General features: G+C 53.0%; 1 protein-coding gene across 2 annotated transcripts in view; it reads left to right on the top strand.

The window, feature by feature from the left end:
• TET3 (tet methylcytosine dioxygenase 3) overlaps positions 1-22,477 on the top strand; it is a gene marked incomplete at its 5' end in the record, with an annotated part of 85,484 nt that overhangs the window by 10,908 nt on the left and 52,099 nt on the right. Inside the window, 2 exons of one of the 2 annotated variants that reach the window (XM_081101083.1) lie at positions 3,240-3,263; positions 3,572-3,628. In XM_081101083.1, the coding sequence (XP_080957209.1) occupies positions 3,240-3,263; positions 3,572-3,628 (81 nt within the window). Of the gene's footprint in view, positions 1-3,239; positions 3,264-3,571; positions 3,629-22,477 lie in introns of those variants that run through there. The other variant, XM_081101082.1, reaches the window with a different exon arrangement.

Raw genomic sequence — 22,477 nt, 5'->3', positions numbered from 1 at the left:
CTGTGAGAATTTGGGCAAGGCGCTTCACCTCTCTGTATCTCCGTTTCTCCGTCTCTAGAATGGGCATGAATCATTCCGGTCGCATTGGTGTGCTTTGAGGGTTAAATAAGATATGGTTCAGTTTGCTCCAAGGATGGGGCCTGGTGTGGGTTTGGTACTTGGTCTATGTCTGAAGGTGTTCCCATTCCCTAGTCTTTCTATATCTGTGTGGTTCTGGCCTGTGGTGATCTGTGTCCCTGAGGTTCTCACTGTGGGGGAATTTTGTGTGTTCTCAGAGTGAGTGAATTTATTCACCTCTCCCTGGTGATGAGGACTGTGGCCCCATTCCTCCTACCGGGGGTGCAGTGGGGAGTAGAGGTCATGATGGAAGGTGTACGGGGACACCATACAAAAGGGTCCCAAGTACCTCTGGGCCAGTCACTGTGAAGCTGCAAATGAAGAAAGGGGGCCGATAGAGATGGGACAGGTTGGCCGTGGAGAGTGACTTTGCTGGAGTCCTGGCATTCCAGATGCCTCAGAAAAGGCCAGCGGCCAGGGTGGGGCAGAGATGGGAGCAGGTGGACTCCTCAGGGCCCATGGGCTCCTCTTGGGGTATCTGCAGGAGGTGAGACTGAGTTAGCAATGGGGGGTGGGCGGCACCGGCCAGCTGGTGAGGAAGATGTGGGCTGGGCTGAACAGGCTGAGACTCAGCTCTAGTTGAGTTGTGGCAGGTCCTGCCCTCCCAGGAGAGGAGGTGTCGCTCTGATTCTTGGGGCTCTCAGAGAGAAAGTCAACCAGGCGAGTGGCCTCTGTCTCGCCCAGCCCCCTACCTTTCCTCCCTTCTTGCTAGAAACTCTGCTCAGCACATTCCAGCTCTGTGCAGAGCCTAGTAAAGGGCCCCCGCCCACGTGGGGAAGACCGCCTTGTAAATAAATAACTGAACTTGGTTGTGATTGGTGCGCTGGGAGAGGCCCTGCCTGCTCTGGGAAGGCCCGGGGAGAAGGGGGTGATGCTCACAGAGGCCAGATGAGCTGGAAAAGTGGCGGAGGGAGGTAACTTTCAGATGAAGCCTTGCTCCTTGCACCACGTGGGGGAAGGGGGTGCGGAACCCAGGCAGGCAGCAGCATCTCAAAGTCTCTGATACGATGCTCAGACCCATACCTTAAAGGGAAGTGGTTGAGTTCAAGTGACCCCCATCCCTCGTTGCGTTTTCCTGGGGTTGGCAGAGAGAGGGGGGTTAGAGGACTGGGAGGAGGAAGGCCTAGATTGGAATTCTAGCCTACCACACAGCAGCTGGGTGCTCTGTGGGCAGATCACCAACGTCTATGTCTAAGCCCGTTTCCCCATAAGAGACAAGGTTGTGTGTGGAGTAATTCAAATGAGATGCTCCTACTGGTGTGGTTGGCACAGAGCCTGGTACATGGCAGGGGCTTGATAAACTGTGGCAGCCGCAGCAGCAACAGCATTAATTGTTACTCTCCAGGCAGCACGCAGACTGTGTGTGGAGTGGGTAGGTGGGCCAGGGTTTGGGGGACCAGGATAAAGGGGGGACTTCTCTTGGCCTGGCCAAGGTAAGAGCTAAGGGGTGCAGAAGCCCATTTTCCCATCTTGAACCATGACTCAGGACACTGTTCCTTGCCCTGCCTTGTCACTTGCCCTGGAGAGGAGACCAGCGGTGCTGCCCTTTGTCCCCAGGGGTCATGAAGGTGTGGGCCCTGTGCCTCCTGGGACCTCCTCACCAGGTGGGAGCTTTTGTCTCTCCTAAGACCGCTTATCCCAGCTGAGTACCCCCATGGGGCACCCGGTAGGGGCAGCAGTGGGGCGTCTGTGGTAGACCTGGTAGAGGAGCACATTGCTTGAAACAGCTGTCACACATTCTCACTAGCCCGAGACACTTTTCTCCGACCTTCGCTTCTTCATCCGTGAGACAAGAGGGAGCACAGAATGTGTTCTCCCAGAAACGGAGCGCGAGTAGCTAGCAGCACCCACAGCGTGCAGGGACGCGCTGCGTTTGTGCACAGAATCCTCACAGACACGTGAGCACCGGGGTCTGTGATGGCCCCTCCTTGGGAGGTGGGCTCTGGGTGTTCAGCTACAGGGAGGGGAGGGGACAGAGCAGGACGTGCCCGGGGATGCCAGGCATTAAATCCAGGAGTGGAGTAGGGGGGTGGGGGGGCCCTCCTCGCCCTGTTGTTCTCCCGTCCTTCTGTGTCCTGGGCATGGCAGCTTTCAAAGGCTCAGAGCCTGGGAACTGGAGGTCATTGCTTTGGGGTCCGCAGCCTTTTCCCAGGGATGGGAAGCCCTGATGTGTGGGTGGTGGGGGGTGGGTGGGAAGTGCTTCCTGTGGCCCTTCTGAGAGAGGAGAAAGTACCCCGAGTGGTGCTGGTGATGGGGAGGCTATCTGGATGGAGGGGGGGGGGCGGGTGTATAATCAGGCAGAGGGATGAGCCATCCTAGGGTGAGGTGTGGGTGTTTGCATGGGGAGGGCCAGGCTGGCATGGGGAGGCTTTGAGCCACAGCCAGTGTGGGCTTCCAGAAGTCTGCTTTCGGAGGTGGGAGCCGGAGGGAGGAGTAGGGCTGCGTCTGGTTAAGAGCCTGGTACTTAAAGCCGGACCGCCTGGCTCGGAGGGAGTCCCAGCTCGGCTGCTTTCTAGCCCTGTCGCGGTGGGTAAGTTACTTCACTTGGCTTGCCTGTTTCCTTATCTGCAAAATGGGGTGAAGGTTCATACTGTCGAGGCTTCCCTTTTTTCTTTGGAGACCGGAGGGGCTGTTGCTCCTCAGGCTCTTGCGGCGCTGGCGCTGGGTGAGGCCGGCGTCCTGGGGGGAGACCCCAGAGGTGGGAGAGGAAGTCCCACCAGCTGCGGCTGGACCCCAGGCGTGGCGGGCCGTTCGACCCTAGAGATGCAGAGGATGCCGCTGGTATTCCCTTCGGGGTCCCCTGCTGGGAGGAGACGAGGTGCCCGGGGATCCCCGAGGTGCCCCGAGATCCCGGGCCTGCCTGGGAAAGGCAGTGGGCCTGGGCCGCAGCGGACGCGGCTCCCTCGGTGGTGCCCCCGCCTCCCGGCTGGGCAGGTCCGGCCCCCGCGGCCCTGCCCCCGCCCGGCCGGCCTCCGGGATTGGCTGGTGAGCGCGCCGCCCCCTCCACACCAGCCGCCGGCGGCAGGGCGGGGAGCCGAGCCAGCAGCTGGCCGCCGCCTCCTCTGCAGTGCCTCCCTCCGTGCGCTCCGCTCCGGCGGGGATAATGGGAGGCCCGCCGGCCCATGCACCAGAGGAGGCCGGCCGAGGTAGAGCGGGCAGGGCGGGGAGGCACAGGCCAGCCCGGACGCAGGAGGAGGGGCAGTGGCGTCTGGATCTGGGGAGGGTGGAAAACGGAGAAATGAAAACAAAAACACACTGGAAGGCCATTGCGCCCCTCCACTGCGCGTCTGGGCGGCTGCTGGAGGCAGGAAGATGGTCCCGGCTGCCCTTTCTTCCCTTGGCTGCCTCCCCCACCCTCCGCGTCCCCTGCAGCGGTGCTGGGGGTGCAGCCGAAGGACTTGGAGTCCCTCCTGCGGCCGGCCTGGCTCATCAGTCTTTCTGGCTTCTTTTGCAGGTGGAAATAAAGGCTGGTGAAGGAGCCGGGCCCTGGGGACAAGCGGCCGCTGTCAAGGTACCTTGTGTGTGTGTGTGTGTGTGTGTGTGTGTGTGTGTGTGTGAGAGAGAGAGAGAGAGAGAGAGGAAGGATAAAAATAAAGGGTCTCCTCGGGTGATCCCTTAATCTCCCACTGTGTGTGTAGCAGCCGCTGAGGGGGAGGGGTGGCGGGGGTGTGGGCGGCCAATGAATTCTCAGGCCTGTGTGGGTTTTGTTTGGATTCTTTTTGCTTTCTCAGCTGGATGGTTTGGGTGCAGTTGGGACTGGGTTTGTTGAACTGTGTTTTTTTGTTTGTTTGTTTGTTTTTTAAAGACATGCAACCCGCTATCCACCCCTGCCCCTGCCCCTGCCCCTGGAAATCTCTCTGGAGAATGTCCCTGGCACCGCTGGTTTGCATCCAATCTGCAGAAATCCCTGGGCGGGGTGGCGGGGTAAGAGGGAGGGTAAATTGTGCTCCTGAGTCTGAAGCTGATAGGGTGTCATTAGTCATGCTGCTGTCACCATGGAGATGGCTGGAGAGGAGAGGAGGTGGTGGGGGTGAGGATATTTTGGGTAGGGTGGGGGCTGATGCAACATCATGACTGGGAAGCCGGCAGGAGGCTGCTGTTACTCTGTGCTTGGTGTCTGGGGAACCGAGAAGGGAATGTTACCAGGTGAGTAGGAAGCAGAGAAGGGGTGCCGAGCTTCTCCGAGTGGCTGTCTGAAGGTCAGGGCTGAGGTATTTGGGACAGGGCAGAGTCTATAACTAGGAAACACAGGTCTTCCTCCCGGGTTGACAAGGACCAGGATCAGTAGATTTCCTTGGGCTTTTCCCCTGTTTTGGGGGCTGAGGACCCACAGTGAGTTTGGGATTACTCAGCAGTATCCTCCGCTGGCCCCAGGCAGAGAAGACAAAGCGGGTGGCAGCCCCATGCCGCTGTCTCTCAAGTTCAGAGCCCAGAGGCTGGGGGACAGGTGGGCGGGGGCAGGACCAGATGGGACTTTTCTAAGGAGGGAGGGCGCCCATTCTTGCCTGTCTCAACCCCACCTTCCCCTCGGGCCCCGGAGCCTGTGGGGAGCTGGGGGGATCTGGTTGCTTGGGTAGCAGGTGGAGGATCCACTTTGTCCCCAGATGCTCCTCCCTGGAAACCCGCCTCCTGCTTCCTGGGAAAGCTGTGGGAAGCTCCGTGGAGGTGCCGCCTGCCTGGCTGCCTGGGTGGGGACACTGGCAGGGAGGGGCTCTGCTTCCCCACGTGGGATGGGGGCTCCTGGGTGAGGCTGCGGGTGGATCAGAAGCCAGGGTGGCTCCTTGGCTTCTTCCCAAGGAACTTGAGGCAAGGAAGTGCTTGGGGGAGGGAGGGCAAGAGTTTTGTGTTTCTGGAGCAGCTTCTGGGGGAAGGAGACGAGCCAGGTGGCATTGGCTCCGCCGGGGAGCTGGGCATGCTTTGGAGAGGCTGGGAGAAGTGGGTGATCACCTGGGACCAGACCGTGGGAGGCCCTGAGGCCAGCAGGGGGGGGTTGATACTGGCGATGCTGTGGGTGCGGAGGAGAAAGCCGTGAGCTCAGTCCACTCGCTCTTCCCCGAGCAGAACCCCCGGGTTCCACCTCCTCTTCCTCCCCTGGCCTCGCGCTGCCGACTGGGGACTGCGCTGTGAGGTCCGTGGGCATGGAGTGCACCTGTTCTGCCCCCCACCCTGGGGGCAGCAGGACAGGGGATGAGGACAGATGGGCTCAGGGAGGGGAGCGCCCTCCCTCCTCTGTGGCTCTCAGCCCTCTCAGCCGGAGCTTCCCTCTCTGCTGGGAGGAAGGACTGCTGGCGGGTCTGTTTACTCCTGAAGGCCCCCTCCCTCCTGCCTCGCCTCCCGGTGGCTGGTGGCTTCTCTTCTTTCCAAGCGTGCTCTGCGTTTCTCCCTGCTGCCTTCTGCTGGCCTCGCACCGTGACCCTCAATGTTGTGGGCATGCAGCAGGGCTACTTGGGAAACCAGAGCAAGCCCTTCACATACATCTGTCTTTCCCCCTTCTCAGGGTGGAGCCCGAGCTGACTGTTTTCAAAGCTCTGAGGTTGTGTCTGTGCTTGTTTTTATTGTCGAGTTCCGTCTCGTCGGAGAATCGCCGTGTTCTCTTGGCCTGCCGCGGGCACTGCCAGCAAGCACGGGGAGCTGAGCCCCCTCCCCCGACTTTTCTTGGGTGACCGGTTTGGTGCGGTGTCCCACATCCCCTGGATGCGGCAGTTTGGCTGGTCCTCTTCCATCAGCAGGTCATGGTGTAGGAAGCTGTCTGCTGGGTGAGCTCATTCTGAGATCAGACCAAGACGCTGTGAGACCCCCCCTTGTCCTGTGCCCCAGTCTGTCCCCATGGGATGGGTGCAGGCGGGGGGAGTCCCGGGGGTATCCAGGAGCCAGTGGGAATGTGCTCATCGCTGTGAGTGGTGTCCTGCCAGGGTTTCAAGAAGATCCATGATGTAGGGTGTGCAGAGTTGAGCTTGTTAAACACAAGTTGTCACTGTACTGTCGGGTGTGTTCCGTGTCTACCCATGATCTGCGGAGGAACATGCCAGAGCACCGCTGTTGCCGCCGCCTCCTTCTTGGCAGCCTGGGCAGGAGTGAGTGCCCAGTGCCGAGAGCACCGTGCTGCCCGGCTTGCGGCTCCCACGCTGCCCCCACGCGCTGCCCCCTGGGAATCCTCAGTTGGCTGAAGATGTCTGGAAACTATTTTGGGACCGTGCCCAGGATCTCTGCCTTCGGTCTCTGCTTTTGACCACTGCAGAAATGCCCCTTTGTTGAGAATCCGCCAGCCTCGACTTTCCACACACTGTGGGTGACTCCTCCCAGTTTCTCGCCCGCTTTGCCTGCGCTTCCCTTGATCTCTGAGGTGCGTTGACACGCGGCCGTGAACTTGGGGAGATACGAAGCAGGTGGTGAGCATGTCAGGCTAGGGCGGGAAACGAGCCGACACGAGAGGATTTCGAGTTTGAGGACAGAGAGGGGGAGAGAGGGCTTCCTGAATGATAACAAGAACTGGAGTTAGAGTCCCAGGGCTCAGCTCCTCCTCCCTGGTGACTGAACTGGTAACTCTTGAATGTCCTGGGGGAGAGAGGACTTGACAGGATGGACAGGTGAGTGGGCCCGAGAGAGCCTTCCCCGCACACTCGAGTGCCCACAGGGATCACTGCAGGGCTCTCGCAGCCCTCCTGCCGGCTCGCTGAGGAGGGGCCTGGCCCTGGGCTCCCTCCAGCTGCAGATGGACATTTCTGCTAGAAATGGTCTTTGTGGTCTTGCCAGGTCCCCTCCCATTCCTACCCCCCCCCCCCCGCCTGCCTCCCCCAGGCTGTAGCCTGTTCAGCTGGCTGGGGTGGGGGCAGGGAGTGTGGGAGGGGTTTTGGTTTGGCTCAGCGTTGGGTCTCCAGTCCTCTTTCCCACCCTGACCTCTCGGGCCTCGCTTCCTCTCGCACTTGAGCATCTGGCAGGCAGCCGAGGACTCCCCCTTTGTTCCCAGCATGTTTGCAGCGTCTGAGGAGGAGACGGCTTCCTTGTGGGTTAGTTGAGGAAGCCTTTGGGTAGCTAGGGAGCAGGGGCGGCTCAGACAGTTAGAATCTAGAGATCGTCCTGCTGTCCAGGACTATGACCCCATTCACTTTCTCTCCCTTTCCTCCTGCCTTTGTCTTGCAACATTTACTGAGCATTTACTATGTTCCAGGGACAGGACTGGGTCCTGAAAAATAAGAGCAGTCATTGTCATTTGATCTGCGCAGTATCACCAGAAGCAAGAGACACTGGCTCAGTCACCTAAGCTCATCACTCTATGTGGGCAAACCAGCACTGGCAAGTTTTCGTTTTTTACGCAGTGGAGGCTTTTGGATCCGTGTTTGGGGCCGTGCACCTGCACATGGCAGACCACACCCTCGCCCCCAGCTGTGCCTGGCTCTGTACCTTTGCTTGTATCTCTGGCTCAGTGGGCCTCAGGGGACTTTGAGGGAAGAATCAACATGCCAGCCACGCTGTCAGTAAATTAGCGTCTCTGGGATCTGGCAGTTACAGATTAGACTAGTGGGGTCAGCAGTTTGAACGGAAAGCGCTGGCGTCAGACGTGTTGGGTTCGAGACTGAGATAAGGCTGGATGGGAATACCGCCTGGGCCTTTCACCTGGGACCCAGCATGGCCTACCCACAGGCGGCTCCGGCCCGCAGCCTTGACCGCCTGGGGGCGGGAACCACGGAGGGAGACCCCCGGCTGAGGTGAGGAGGGCAAGAACGGGCAGTTGTCCTGTTTCTTTTCCTCCCTGTTCCCCGATCTGCGACTTGGGTTCTGCCATCGGTCGTGAGGAAGTCCCTTCGTGTCCCTGGCCTTCAGTTTCCTCTGCCTTCCAGAGGTAATTTTTCTCAAACTAGATGTGGCAGGGTGGTGGTGGCGTTTCTTAATTTCCAGAATGTTGCAGATACACAGACGGGTCTGTGAGCCGGGGAAGGAGGCGGCCCGTGCGCTGGCTCAGGCGCCACGATGCAGGTTCCCGCGGCTGCTCCGGCTTGAAAGGCCCGTGTTGGTTCCCGCGTCTGTGTTGTGGGGCTGGTGACCAGTTTACGGCCACGCCCCGCACGGCATTACTTTAGAACCTCACACCTGGGAGAGCAGAGGGTCTCTGTTTGGACCCCTCCACCCCTTTCTGGACGTGGCTTTCCCCCTCTGCTGTCCTGTCCTGTCCATCTTGGGGACAGAGCAGCACCTGGAAGAGCAGAGATCTTGCCGTCCCAGCGGCTCTCTGAGTCCCTCGGAAGAGTTTCTTGCGTCTCAGCTTCTTAGGTAAGGGTGCCGCGTTTGCCCTTTCATCTCTGCAAGTCTCAGATCGTGATGGAGAAGCGTCAGAACGTGCGCAGCCCCCTGAAGGGGCAGGACTGTGTGTGTGTGTGTGCGTGCGTGTGTGTGTGCATGCGTGTGTGCGTGCGTGCGTGTGCGTGCGTGCATGTGTGTGTAAACGGCATGACTTAGAGCAGCGGTTCTCAACCTGTGGGCCGCGACCCCTTTGGGGGGTCGAACAACCCTTTCACAGGGGTCGCCTAAGACCATCGGAAAACACGTGTACAGTTACACATTGTTTACAGTAGCAAAATTACAGTTATGAAGTAGCAACGAAAATAACTTTATGGTTGGGGGTCACCACGACATGAGAAACTGTATTAAAGGGTTGCGGCATTAGGAAGGTTGAGAACCACTGACTTAGAGGCAGGGGACCATTAAAGGGAGGCCAGCTCTCCGGTAGATGCCGGAGTGACTTGGGCCCTGCAAGGTGCCGAGGCATCTCATGCGGTGGCTCCCAGCGATCTGGAGGCAGAGCCCCTTTTCCTTGAGGCTGATCACAAACTGTCCTGGTGTCGCTCGGGACCGACATCGCAGTGTTTTTGATGGGGTGCCTTTGTGAGTCTTCTTCCGACTGTACCTGCCCCCAAGGAAGTTTTTTCCGCTGCAGGGTCTTATTTAAGATGCTAACGATTAGACAAAAAAAAAAAAAAAAAGTAAAGCACTAATTTCCTTCTACCCCGGCTACCTCACCTTAGAGGAGAATTGGGGGGGGGGGGGGGGCCAAGGGGTAGGTAACAGACTTGCCACAGAAATAGTCCTTAAGAGGCAGCCATCCCAAGTAAGATTAGGGTCTGCGTAAATCCTGGTTGCCTCTGTGGCCTGGAACTCTTGTGCCCTTGGTGCTGAAGTAATTGGATTTCTCAACCCCGCCTCCAAGCATTTTTTCAGTGTAATCCTAACCCCATGGGCTTTGCGGAGGGAAACAAAGACATTGAAAGGGTTTGCAACTTGTCCCTGACAGTGAGCTCCTAAACTCCCTGTCCTGTTGACTGTGTTCTCCTGCTTTGCTTTCTCTGAAGCATCGATACCCCCCTCCCCTCCTCCCCCCAACCCCACCGCAACATCCCCCTCCTCCCAGGCTGCGCCTTGGGTCCCAGCCCTGTTAAGCCGATAGAGTTTATAGAAGGAGCCCGCTCCTGCCAGTCCACCTTCCTGTCTTAGGAAGGCCCCTCTCTGCAGCCTGCTGGCCACTCTGCAGAGGGAAGAGCTAGGGAGAGGCGGACGCCCTGGATGCGTTCGGGCTGAGGGCCGGGCTGGTCCCGGACAGACCCTCTCTGCCACACCTTCTCCCTTGGGGGGGGGGGGGGCGGGGGCCCTGGGCCAAGTCACTTGTCTGCTGGCTTGAATAAGTTCGGGATGGGGTGCAGAGGGTGCCCGCTGAGTGCACCAGGCTCTGTTGGACCCAGAGAGGGAAGACTCTGCCTTCCCAGTTGGGTTCACTGTTGCCCTACAGACTGCGCTCTGAGGGGACACAGAAATGGGTTTTCAGTGGAGTGTTGGAGGCTGTGCCCAAGAGATGCCACCCCCCCGCCCCCCGTTTTCCCGGCACTATGATCCCTCTCTCTTCTCTCTCTGGGCTCTCTATCCTAGGATACTCCATGGCCTCAGCCCATCCCCACTCTCTCCCCTCTTGCTTTGAGCTCGGCTAAGTTCTAGGCTGAGCAGAGACGTCCTCTGAGGGCACTGCTTTGTGGGACGTGGGCCAAGGGCTCCTTGTGTCAGAATCATCTAGAAGTGTGTACAAATGCTGTGGGGCAGCTGGGCCAAGAGAGCCAGCGGTGGGAGTCAGACCTGTGGGCTCCTGCCACACAGCTAGGTAGAGGGGGTGCAGGATGAGGGTGGCGTGGAGACCCCAGAGATTAGTGTTGGAAGCTCTGGGCAGGTGGGCCGTGTGGCATCCCCCTCCTCACTGGCCCTGCCACTTGCCCCCGAGCCAGGTCCTACCTGATGAGGGAGCTCTGCTGACCCCTGCCCTGTGGGCTGCCTTCCCACTATTCTTTCTCCTCGGTTTCCTGTTTTCTAGCTGTGGGTTCCCAGTGGTGTCATTTGGACCCTGGGTAGTAGTTAGGGCTTAGCTCGGGGGTTGTGTGGTTGGAGTGGTGTATGTCTTGGGGTTGTACTGGCAAGTGGTCCTGAGCACCCGCTGGGAGCCAGAGGCCTCGGTCCTGTGCCCAACCCCTGGGAAGCCCTCCCCCTCACTCTCAGAGGCTGCTTCCTCCGAGTGAGGGCAGGGTCCCCCACGGGGTCTCTGTCTGGGGAAGAGAGATGTGGAGGAGGACTGGGTGGTTGCCAGGGCACTTCTGCCCTAAACACTGGCTCCCACCCCATAGCCTCCACCAGGACGGGCAGGGGCCACGCAAGCTTCAACTCGCCGAGAGCGTTTCCAGTGGCCAGGCCCTCTGGTTCAACTAGTTGAGTGGTTTTCAGTCCCACTGCATATTAAAATCATCTGGGAGTTTTTAAAAAAAGAACATGTTAGTGCCTAGGCCCACACCCCACAGAGTCTGATGTAATTGGTCCGGAGTGGAGCGTGGGCCCCAGCATTTTTTGAAGCTCCCCGGGTGATTTGAATGGCCTTCAGGGGTGAGAAGTCACTGCCCTCATCCTGGGCTTGCCGCGGAATTTTTTTCTCATCCATTGATCATTTTAGTGATAATCAATCCAGAGTCTGGAAAAATTAAGGCAGTGAGATGTGTGAGACACAATACTGGGTTGAATGTTCTGCTCCATGGGACCGATCCATGAGTTCAGATTTATTCCGACCGGAATGTGAGGGCAAGTCTGTAGCACATGACGGAAACTCCATGTTCTCCTCTTGGTTTTTTTTTGTTTTGTTTTGTTTTTTTTTTGTTTTTTTTTAAATATATTTTATTGATTTTTTACAGAGAGGAAGAGAGAGAGATAGAGAGTTAGAAACATCGATGAGAGAGAAACATCGATCAGCTGCCTCCTGCACATCCCCCACTGGGGAAGTGCCCACAACCCAGGTATATGCCTTTGACCGGAATCGAACCCGGGACCTTTCAGTCCACAGGCCGACGCTCTATCCACTGAGCCAAACCGGTTTCGGCTCCTCTTGGTTTTTAATTATTAAAAAACTGAGCACCCACCATGTACAGCTGGGCGAGTCTTCACAAAGTAAGCACGCCTGTGTCACCAGCATCTGGGTCGAGAAATGGGTCCCCTCACTCCGTTCCCACTGTCCAGAATTCCCACGGCCTTCGGGCAGTCAGGTCCGGCTACGCCTCGTACAGCCACGCGTGCTGGTGCGGGGCCCCAGGCCTTCAGCGTGGCCTCCGCCAGGAACACCCTCCCGCACGTGTGTGTGCGGGTGTTTCCTGAAGCTGGGTAGGTTTCACCGGCGGAGGGTGCAGGACGAGGAACCCTGCACGCCCCTCCCTGGTGTCCCCTCGTCCCGTCACCTTGAGCTCCTTTTCCACCTTGGCCTTGAGGCTTGCCAGCCCTCTGGGCTAAATCCAAACATCTGTTGTTGTTGTTTTGGCTTTTTGTTCTCTCTTTTGAGTATACAGATAGGACACGTTCTTTGGAAAAATTAGGAAATAGAAATAGACAGAGGGGGAGGAATTTGCCCAGCGTTTCACAGCCCAGTTAGCCACCATTACCCAGAGCACCTCTCCAGACGTGGCGCTCTGTGTGCGTGCGCTTGTTCTGTGCTGTGTGTAAAAACGGAGTCACGCTGCGTGGGGGCCTGCTTTTCCCCACGTCACGTCACGACCAGCTGTGATGCGCTTTGTGGAGCGCTTACTACGTGCGGGGCGCAAAGCTTTCGTGGTTCGCTCCCGCAGTCCTCATGACAGCATGGTGGGAAGATGGAATGATATTTTTCTTTGCCTCTTGTTAAGATGAATTGAGTTAGTGCACTTCTTAATATTGAACTATCTTTGAATATATTGTCCTTGATAATGGGTGTGTGTGTTTTAATTGATTTCAGAGATGAAGGGAGAGGGGGAGAGAGAGATAGAAATAGCATTGATGAGAGAAAATCATTGATTAGCCATAACCGTTTGGCTCAGTGGATAGAGCGTCGGCCTGCGGACTGAAAGGTCCCAGGTTCGATTCCGGTCGAGGGCATGTACCTGGGTTGCGGGCACATCTCCAGTGGAAGGCGTGCAGGAGGCAGCTGATTGATGTTTCTCTCTCATTGATGTTTCTAACTCTCTATCTCTTTCCCTTTCTCTCTGTAAAAAATCAATTAAAAAATATATTTAAAAAAAGAAAATCATTGATTGGCTGTCTCCTGCACTTCCCCAACTGGAGATCCAGCCGCAACCTGGGCGTGTGCCCTCAACCGGAATCAAACCCAGGACCCTTTAGTCTGCAGGTCTATGCTCTAGCCCAGCCGTGGGCAAACTACGGCCCTCGGGCCGGATCCGGCCCTTTTGAAATGAATAAAACTAAAAAAAAAAAAAAAAAAAAGACCGTACCCTTTTATGTAATGATGTTTACTTTGAATTTATATTAGTTCACACAAACACTCCATCCATGCTTTTGTTCCGGCCCTCCGGTCCAGTTTAAGAACCCATTGTGACCCTCAAGTCAAAAAGTTTGCCCACCCCTGCTCTAGCCACTGAGCCAAACCAGCTAGGGCTGGGGTATTTTTTTTAACATGCCGTTTAATTTGAACTATTAATGTGGAAGTTTTGCATCTATATTTGTTAGTGAGATTGACCTATAATTTCCCTTTTGTGTTTTCATTGCCAGATGTTGGTATTAGAGTCATAGTAACTTCATATAATGATGGTGAAGCTTTGATTCTTTGTACTTTGGGGCAATTTAAATAATACAGTTTAAGTAATAATTTTATTTGATAAGGATTGAAAAATATCTGCTGGTGATCCTATCTGAGCCTGGTACTTTCCTGAGGGATGGGTCTTTGCAGCTTTCTGATCTGTTTTTCCTGTGGCTACTGGTATAAAATGTTAAATTGTGTTTCCCTTGAAAGCAAGCTGTTTTCAAACTTATTAGATTCATGTGTCTATAGTTATTCCTTTTCAATTCTCTTCGTGTCTGATTTTTTTCACTTTCTCACTTTCTAATGTCATGTATTAATCTTTTCTCTCCTTTCTCTGGTTAGCTTTGCCGGTTTTGTGTAATCTAAAAGTGCACAGATTTGTCAGTTGTGCGTTCTGTCTTCTAAAGCGTTAACTTCTGCTTCGTGTTTATTGTGTTTTCCTTGGGTGCACTTTGGGATGTGCTTTTTCTAGATTCTCAGGTGGATCCTTAGAACACTATTTCCCCTAAATTTTTCTTCTTTGATCACAAACACATTTAAAAATACGACTTTCTGTCTAAGTTCTCCTGTGGCCTCATTGTCCAGGGTTTGATACGTGAAGTGTGCTAGAGCTCTTGGGGAGGTGCTGATGGCATCCCTACTGCACAAATGCCAAGTCCTGCTTTAACCTGACACCCCTTCCTCCCTTCTAGAGCCCCAGGGAGAATCCCTGCACTTGGGACAATGCAAGGCCAGAGTGTAGCGCTTGGTTCCTCGGGGGGGGGGGGGGGGGGGCTTTGTCCCCAAACCCCTAATAAGGGACCTAGTAACAGCTTACCAGCTTAGCAACCAGGACCTGCGGAAACTTTTAACCTAAGCGAAATCAGTTTGAATTTATTACGTAGGACCAGAGAATCTCCCAAGCCCAAACGGAAGTTTTACTCGTATTTAGAAAAGCCTCACACTTTAGCACCAGAGGAAATGAAGCTAGAAGCCAAGGACAGTGAGAGGGAGAAGCGGACAAGAGGCATCTGGCACGGAGCTCATGGCCTAGCTGAGCTGTCCTAGGCTGCAGGTTCAGTTCCTCCTTCCTGCCTCTTTCGTGCATCTCCAGAAGATATGACCCAGTCGGTGTCCCTGAACCTGGGAACGGTGTCCTAGGATGGAGCGGAGAGAGGACTCATAGCGCCAGGGAAAAACAGGAGCATCTCTTGGGCGCAGCTTCCAGGGCTCCCCTGAAAATCCATTTCTGCACCTCCCCACCCCCACACTCAGGGTGTAGGGCACCAACAATCCCAGTTAGGAAGGCACAGCCTCCCCTCTCTGGTCCAGCAGGACCTGGTGAGTGTGGGGGGCACCCTCTGCACCCCATCCTGAACGTGTTTGAGCCAGCAGAGAAGTGACTTGATTCAGGGGTCATACTCAAGGGAGATGTGCAGCGCTGGGGGGTAGATATTTTTACCCTTTATCTTCTTACCCTTTATCTTGACTCCATAAAGAGCAGCAAAGGCCTGGGGGAGGGTATGGGACAGGGAGTGGAGAGAAGGGATGGATTTTGAGTTCAACTTAGAAACCAATCGCAATATTCTTCTTTTTTTATTTTCCAAAATGGGAAAGAAAGTTTTGGACTTTAAATAAAAGTAATACTTGCCCGTTTAAAGAAATCAAACAATATAAATGTACATAAATTGGAAACTGAAAATCCGTCTTTCTTTTCCATCTCAGTGTACTCTCTGTGAACAATTTGTACATATCTTTACAGATTTTAAAGTGAGTACATGAACTCACTATCTTTCCTGCACAAATGTGTTCGTACCATACTTTTCAGGTTTGGTGTTCTTTTTCCTGCTCATTAATATGCGGAGGACATCTTTCCATGCCAGTATGTCTATCTTGGCCTTGTAAATGGCTATGGAGTCTTTCATTTTATAGGTTTATTGTCATTTGTTTCCTGTTGATGGACATTTTCAGTTTCCGCATTTTGCAATTATAAATGATATGGTAGTTTATAAAATGTTTTGGCTATTTGTTTAAATATTCGTGTAGGACAAAATCATCCAAATGGAATTTCCATTGACATTACCAAATTACCTCCCCAAACGGTAATCTGATTATATCGATTAAATTTACTGTCCCACCTAACCTCAATGAAGAATGACCAGTTTTTAATTTTTGCCAATTTGGTAGTGAAAAGGATATCTCCTATTATTTTATTTTATTAGTGAATTTTGAGGATGTTTTAAAGGTTAACCATTTTTGCATTTATTCTATGTATCACGTATTATATATATTACCCACTTTTCATTAGATTGAATTTTAATGGTTCATACAATTCTCATATGTTATCAGTATTAACCTCTCTTCTATTTTGAAAAAAGTGTGGCTTCTCATTTTTCTTTTATTGTGTCTATCATGTGGAAATTGGATTTTTATGCAATTGGAATTCATCAATATTTTGGCACCCAAGTTTTTCACTTTATAGTTTTATTTTAGATATGTAGAACTCTAAGCTGGGAGTTATTTTACATATAGTGTAAGATAGGGATTAAATTTTTCCCAAATAGAAGGCCTATTGTGTCCAGTCTACTTACCATTTCCCACAAGGTTTATAATTCTACCTTAAGCATTTTATAAATACTCATATATTCATGTTTATTAGGGCCTTTCCTCATTTCTATTGAATTACTTGTCTGATTCTATGTCATATGTCAGTATTTCATTGTTTTAATTATTACAGCTTTTATATAACAGTTTGGTTTTTTTAAAAACTCATTTTTTCCACAACATTTTTTTTTTTTTGGCTTTCCTTTTTCACTTCCTTTTCAAAATAAGCTTTTAAACAACTTGTCAAGTTCTGTGAAAACTGTTTGGCTTTTTCAATTGGAATCACATGGAATTTATGGATTATTTGGGCAGAATGGGCAGCTTTATAATGGGTTTTCCCATCTGGGAAATGGGAAGTGTATCTTTCTGCTCATTCCAGTCTTTTTGTGTGTCCATCAGAGTCAAAGTTTTCTTCACATGTGTCTTACGTTTCTCATTACATTTATCGCTAGGATGTTCAGGTTTCGTTGTTGCTGCGGTAACTGGTATCTTTTCTGCGACATTTTCTAACATTTTCTAACCCGTTACTGCAGGTATATTAGAAGTGCTCTGGTTTTTGTCAGCTGTCTCTGGGCTCAAGCAGCCCCTTGCTCCCTCAGTCCCCGAGTGCGTTGTCTGTACCTCCGTAGCAACACTTTAGGAACCGGTGTGAGTTTCTAGTTGGTGAGGTGCTCATCTTACTCACTTTCATTCCCCGTATCTGGCACAAAGCCTAGGATGCAGTAAATCTTTTAATAAATGCTGTGGAATCAGATTGATGAGAGAGAGAGAGAGAGAGAGAGAGAGAGAGAGAGAGAGAGAGAGATTGATTGATTCACCTCCACAGTGTGACATCCTAGGCCCAAGCAAGGAGCAGAATCTAAAGCAGCCGTGGGGGCTGAGAGCCGGACAGCAGAGGTGGGGCGCCTGCCCTGCTCCCACAGTAAAAAGAAGGGCCTGGCATTGCCCACAGCAGACATCAGGGAGGAGCCCTCTGATCTGATACCTCGTAATTACCCTGGGACTGACAGCCCACTGGTCATTAACCCTCATTAGTACTGACTCGTAGGGAGAGCTGCCTTCTTGGTTCCCAGACGCCTGAAGGCAGCACACGCACACGTACCTGCAGCTGCTCTTTGGGGATGAGCCGTCATCAAAGGCATCCAAGGCGTCATCAAGTCTGAGCAGAGCTTGCGAAGACCCCCCCCACCCCCCCCCACCCCCCCCCCCGCCCCCGCTGCTGGCGTGGGCTCCAGTCTGTGGGCTGGTCTTTTTTCTCCAGGGTAGCGGCTTTCTCCTCCCCTCTGTTCTCCAGTCTGTGGCCTCCCCTCCCCCAGCGGCTGTCTAGGTGGACTTTATTCCTCTCAATGCGCTAATCCTCCTCCTCTTATTTGCCCTGTGAGCTGGTGAATGAAAGACCCTATTTCTTGAAGGAGCTGCCCCCTGCCCTCCTGCAGGCCGGGTCTCTGCTGCCACAGAGCTGGGAGGGAGATGGAGGTCTCTCCCTGCCCAGGAAGGCTGAGTCCACCTGGACCCCCGAACAAGGGGCCCCCTCATCTCTGGGGCAGGGGGGCTACAGACCTGCAGATGTGAGGACCCCTGCTGCTCCTAGGCAGAGGTCAGGAGTCCTGCCTGAAACGAAGGTGGGGAGAAGAGCCGCTTGGCTGGTGCGCGTGTAAGAGAAATGCCAGCCACACGTGATTTTTCTCGTGTGAAAAATCAGCCATGAGCGGTGCCGTTTAGCCCCCGGTCTGTGCCCCGCCTCTCCGTCGCTGCTCGGGGCAGCAGAGGAGTAGAAACACTTCCCTGGCTGCTCTGCTAGTTTACTTACACCCACCAGGGAAATAGTGGAGCCAAGGATATGCATACCCAAGAGGTCGGGCCCCGCCCCATCCAGGTCTTACTCCCTTTCCTAGTGCCCACGGGGGCTTGGGAAGCAGCCCAGGGCTGGGGAGCGTCACTGTGGGCCCTGCCTGCGAAGTGCCAAGCCCTCGGCCCCTCGTGGCAGCCTGCGCTGCACCTCTGCCAGCTCTGGAGGAGCCGCCTTCTCGGGGTGCCCAGCAGAAACTCTGACAGATGGACCTCTGCGATCCGGTGGAGTTGTTCCAAGCGCCTGTTCCCGGAGCAGAGCGCGCTCCGGCAGTGGAGCTGCGATGCTGGACTGCTCGGGGCTTCAGCTCACCTGTTGGAGAAAGCCTTTCCCAGCCCTGCCTCCCTGTCCACCGGTCGCCCTCTTTCAAAGAGCAGAGGAGCCGACCCCTGGCCAGTGGGCCTGTGAGTGCACACAGCAGGGCGGGCGGGCAGGAGGACTGCTGTCCCCTGCCAGCTCCTAAGACCTCAGTTCACCCAATTTATGAACCAGTTGGCTTCCTCCTTTCCTGCGTCCGCCCTCAGCTTCAGGCTTATTGGAGGAGGGCTCTCAGAGGGCAGTCCCCGGACAACCATAGGCACAGGGTTGACCTCTGGGGGTGGGACCTGAGTATCTGCCTCTGTAGCCAGCAACCTGCAGGTGCGCTGGTGTTTGGGAACCGGTGGTCTGTAGAGGAATGTACAAGAGGCTCTGCTTACGTGGGGCTCCCAGTGCATGATGGGGACTGAGAAGACATGCCCTTCAGTGCTGACATGGTTTGTGAAAAGGCAGGTGTTGTCTAGACACCTGTGGAAAGCCGAGAGACTAAATATAAAGGCTGTTAAATTTCAGATAAGATCAAACTCTAGGAAATAGTTAAACTTTGTTGTTGTGGTGGTGCTTTACAAAGAATGCGAATTCACTGCGGAAAAATCAGGAAGTTCATGTGAGCAAGTAGAGAAAATAAAACATCTATACTCTTACCACTCAGAACTCCTGTTAATATTTTGGTCTTTCTAGAATAGTTATATGTATTTTTACATTTTAAATGTCTATTGATTTTTCTCTCCTTATTATCAAGAGAATACATTTATATTAAAAAGTGATTTCTCTTTAATTGGTATAAAACTGGCATAAAATATTTTGATTGGCAAACGTTTTACTGCTCTGTTTATTTGCGATCTTCATTTCTTTGTGACTATATTTTGCTTTGCTTTGCTTTGCTTTGCCTATTTTTCTTCTGTGTGATTTTTTTATGAATTCGTGAGGGCTTCATATATTAGTGGCATCGACTGTTTACCGGACCTTGACAGGTACTACCAATGTCTTTTGCTTTTTTAATGTTTTGGTTTTATTTTGCCAGACTTTTCTTTTTTCTTACATGTTCATATGATCAAATCAAGTTGTAATCGTTTAGCAAGTTGATTTTTTTTGTTTTATTTTGCCAAACAAAACAGGCACTGCTTTTGTAAATGTAAGAGGAGTTGAAAGAGATTGGACAGTTACAGGCTAGACTAGTGCGTCTCCCGCTTTAATGCTCGTCCAGATCACCCAGGAGTCTCTTTTATAAGACAGCTTCCCAGCTGGCTGCTCTGGGTGGGTGGGGCCTGAGGGTCTGCATTGCTCTCAGGCGGTGCTGGTGCTGCCGGCCAGGGGACCACACTTGAAGCAGTGAGGGGCCAGAAGGCTCCAAACACGGATGATCACAGAGGAATGGAGGAGCGTAGGAACAGACTTTTCTGGGTCATGCCCTGGAGATGTCTGGCTGTGGACCTGAGTCCTGGCCTGGCCCTTCGGAACTCCTGGTTCCTTGTCTATAAAATGGGGAGACAGTGTTTATCTCAGAGGGATCTGGAAGAATTAAATGAAGAATAAAACAGATCCACATTGTTTTATGAGCTGGGAAAATCATGTAATTCCAGTTACTGAGCCTGGTGCCCTGTTTAGGGGGTAGTTTCTCTGGCAAATTTCTATTTCTTTGGTGGTTGATATTTTCCAATATTCCTACTTCTTCTTGAATATTTTTTTCTAGAAAATTGTCCTTTCATCCATATGTTTAAATTTTTTAGCGACGAACTTCATGTCTTATTGACTGGCCATGGTTATTTTCCTTTTCACATTTCTAATACTCTTTGTTTATGTTTTCCTTTTTAAGATGATCGGCCTTGCCACAAGTGTATTTGTCCTTTGGAGAGCCACCTCTTAGGTTCATTTATAAATACCACTGTTTTATTTTCTAATCACATATCTCTCTCCTTATCTCCACTGATTCCTTTTTCCTGCCTTTCTTAGATTTTATTTTCTAGCTTCTTGGGTTGAAACTTTTTTTTTTCTTTTTAGTTAACAAAAGTTTTTTAGAAGCATGGTTTTTTCCTCTGCTAATAGTTATTGTTTTCATTGATAGTAATCTTCAAATCTGTGTGACTCCCCCCCCCCCAACAGCTCTATTTTTATACTCATATCAGTTTACATATCAATGATATTTAAAGTATGTACTTACCATAGCAAGTACAACTAGCATAGACAGATTGGAAATAAGTGTAATTGTGATTTTGGTATTTTTTTCCCCTTGACCCTGGAGTGATTCTAGGAGACTTGCTTAGGATTTCCAGATGTTGTGTTTCTTTTGGCTGGAGAGGGCTGTCCAGCTCATTCCGGGCGGTGATGCTGTGCTCCACGTGGGCCTGCACAGCCTGGCGGAGCTTGTGGTGTCCCTCCTGGGCCGAGCGGGAAGAGCTGCCTGTGCCCGGTGGAGGGAAGGGGTCTTGGGAGAAGGGTGGGGTGGCCCCTGTCTGAGGCGCCCAGCTTCTCCTGAAGACGGCCAGCCTGGACCCTGGCCAGATGGCCCCTTTCTTACTTGCCTGTTGCTCTTCTGTTCTGGTCCAGAGCCTGGTGTGGTGTCTGGGACTCGCCGTCCCTCGCTGGTTGGGAGAGCTGGGGCCTGGGGGAGAGGGGACTTGAGTGAGACCCTGTGTTGTAGAGCCCCCCCTCCCCCCGCTGCTGCCTGGGAGCCGTCCTCATCTGTTTCCTGCTCCTCATCTGTAAAATGCAGATAACGTCCCTGTTTCACAGAAACTGGGTGAATCTTAGAGATCACCAACGATGTAACTTTTTAAAATCCTTACCTGAGGACATCCATGTGAGAGAGAACAGTGATTGGTTGCCTTCCTACGTGTCCTGACCGGGGATCAGTGCGCAGCCTTTGGGGGTGTACAGGGCGATGTTCCAAGCAACTGAGCCACACTGGCCAGGGCCTAGTAATGTAATTCTTAAAAAAAAATTGGGGGGGGGGTGCATAATTTCAGAGTTTCAGAAAAGTTGCAAGAAAAGTACAAAGAAGTCTCTTCACTCAGATTCCCAAAAAGTAACATTTTACTACATTTACTTTATCCCTTTCTGTCTCTTTATAATTTTTATTGGAACTATTTGAAAGTATGTAGCGGACGGTGATGCCCTTTACTGTGGAATACTTGAGGGTGGACCTTGTAAAAATCACAGAAATAACCACAGCGCATTGATCCAAGTCGGGAAATTAGCAGGGGCGCACCACCCCTGCGGACTCGGTCTGCAGACCTGAACACTGACAGCACTGCTTACAGACCGCATTCAGGCTTTGCCCCTTGTCACAACCTCCTTTACAGGAGAAAATCCAAGCGGTCAGGCTCAGGACAGTCTTAGAAGAGCTGGGGCTGGGAACCTGGCGTCTGCGGAAGTACTGGCTCTGCTAGTTACACCCCCCCCTCCCCCCTTCCCCCCCTCTCCTCCCCCCTTCCCCCCAGCGCCCAGGTGAACACTTAGCTCCTAGGGCTTTATCGTCAGCCAACTCCTCTGGCTGAGAGGTGGGGCCTGCCCAGTTCCCCAGGGAACTGCCTTCTCCTGCCCTTCCCTTTGCCCCTCTGTCTGCAGTGCCAGGCCACAGCACCCCACCTCCGCCCCTTCCCTTGCTGGGTAGGTGTTGGCTGGGGATCAAGGCCGTAGCCAGGGAGAGAGAGGGCCTTTAAAACTGGTCTAGCCACTGCCTCTCCCTTGAGAACCGGCCTAAGGAACAAGGATCACTGCCATGGGCGGGGCACAGCTGCTGCTTTCTGAGGAGTGGCACCCACGGTCGGGGTGTGAATATCACCCCCCTTTGGCAGTTTTGGGGGTTAGCAGCCGGGACTGGTTCATCTCAAGCCAGGAGTGGGAGCCTATGCTATGTCCTTAGGCTGGGCCAGAGCAAGCAGGTCCTCCTGTGCAGGGTCTGGAGCGGTCATTCGCAGGACACGGGGGTCACTGAAGAGGTAAGTGACTGTCAGCTTATCTTGCAGAGGCAGCACCCTCTTGCGTTACGGGCATTAAAAGCATGATTCCCCCCCCTCCCCCCCGCAAAATGATTTGCATTTATCTTTTTAAGGGTATGCTAATTGCTTTAATTGCTTAGTGCATTTTCTTGTCTTTGTTGCTTTTAATTTACTGACTCTCTTGTGAACTCCCCTCCCCGCCTTTTTTTTTTTTTTTAAATAATAAGGACTTTTTGAACCAACCTATACTTCCTGTCTGACTGTGTCTATGACTGTTCAGCTGACCAGTGGGTTTTATGTCACTGATTCTTGGATTTAGCACCCCCACCCCCACCCCTGGCATTTTCAGAGCTCATCTTTCTTCTTCCTCACCCCAGATCTGATGGCCACCCCAGCCTGCTCGCTTCTCCTCTCAGGAGTTCCCACGCCCCGCTGTCCTTCAGAGTTCAGCAGTGGAATGGGGGGGTGGTCTCCCACTGTGACCATTACTACCTCCCCTGGGCAGAGACCTCCCTTGCTTTCCCTTGTAACCCAATGGGGGGGGTGATAAGCATTTGTGATGGATACTGGTCCTGTCACTCCTGTCCTCCC

Source organism: Myotis nattereri, assembly GCF_964212035.1.
Source record: "Myotis nattereri genome assembly, chromosome: 10".
In the NCBI taxonomy this organism is placed as follows: domain Eukaryota; kingdom Metazoa; phylum Chordata; class Mammalia; order Chiroptera; family Vespertilionidae; genus Myotis; species Myotis nattereri.
This window is presented reverse-complemented; position numbering and strand designations above follow the sequence as displayed.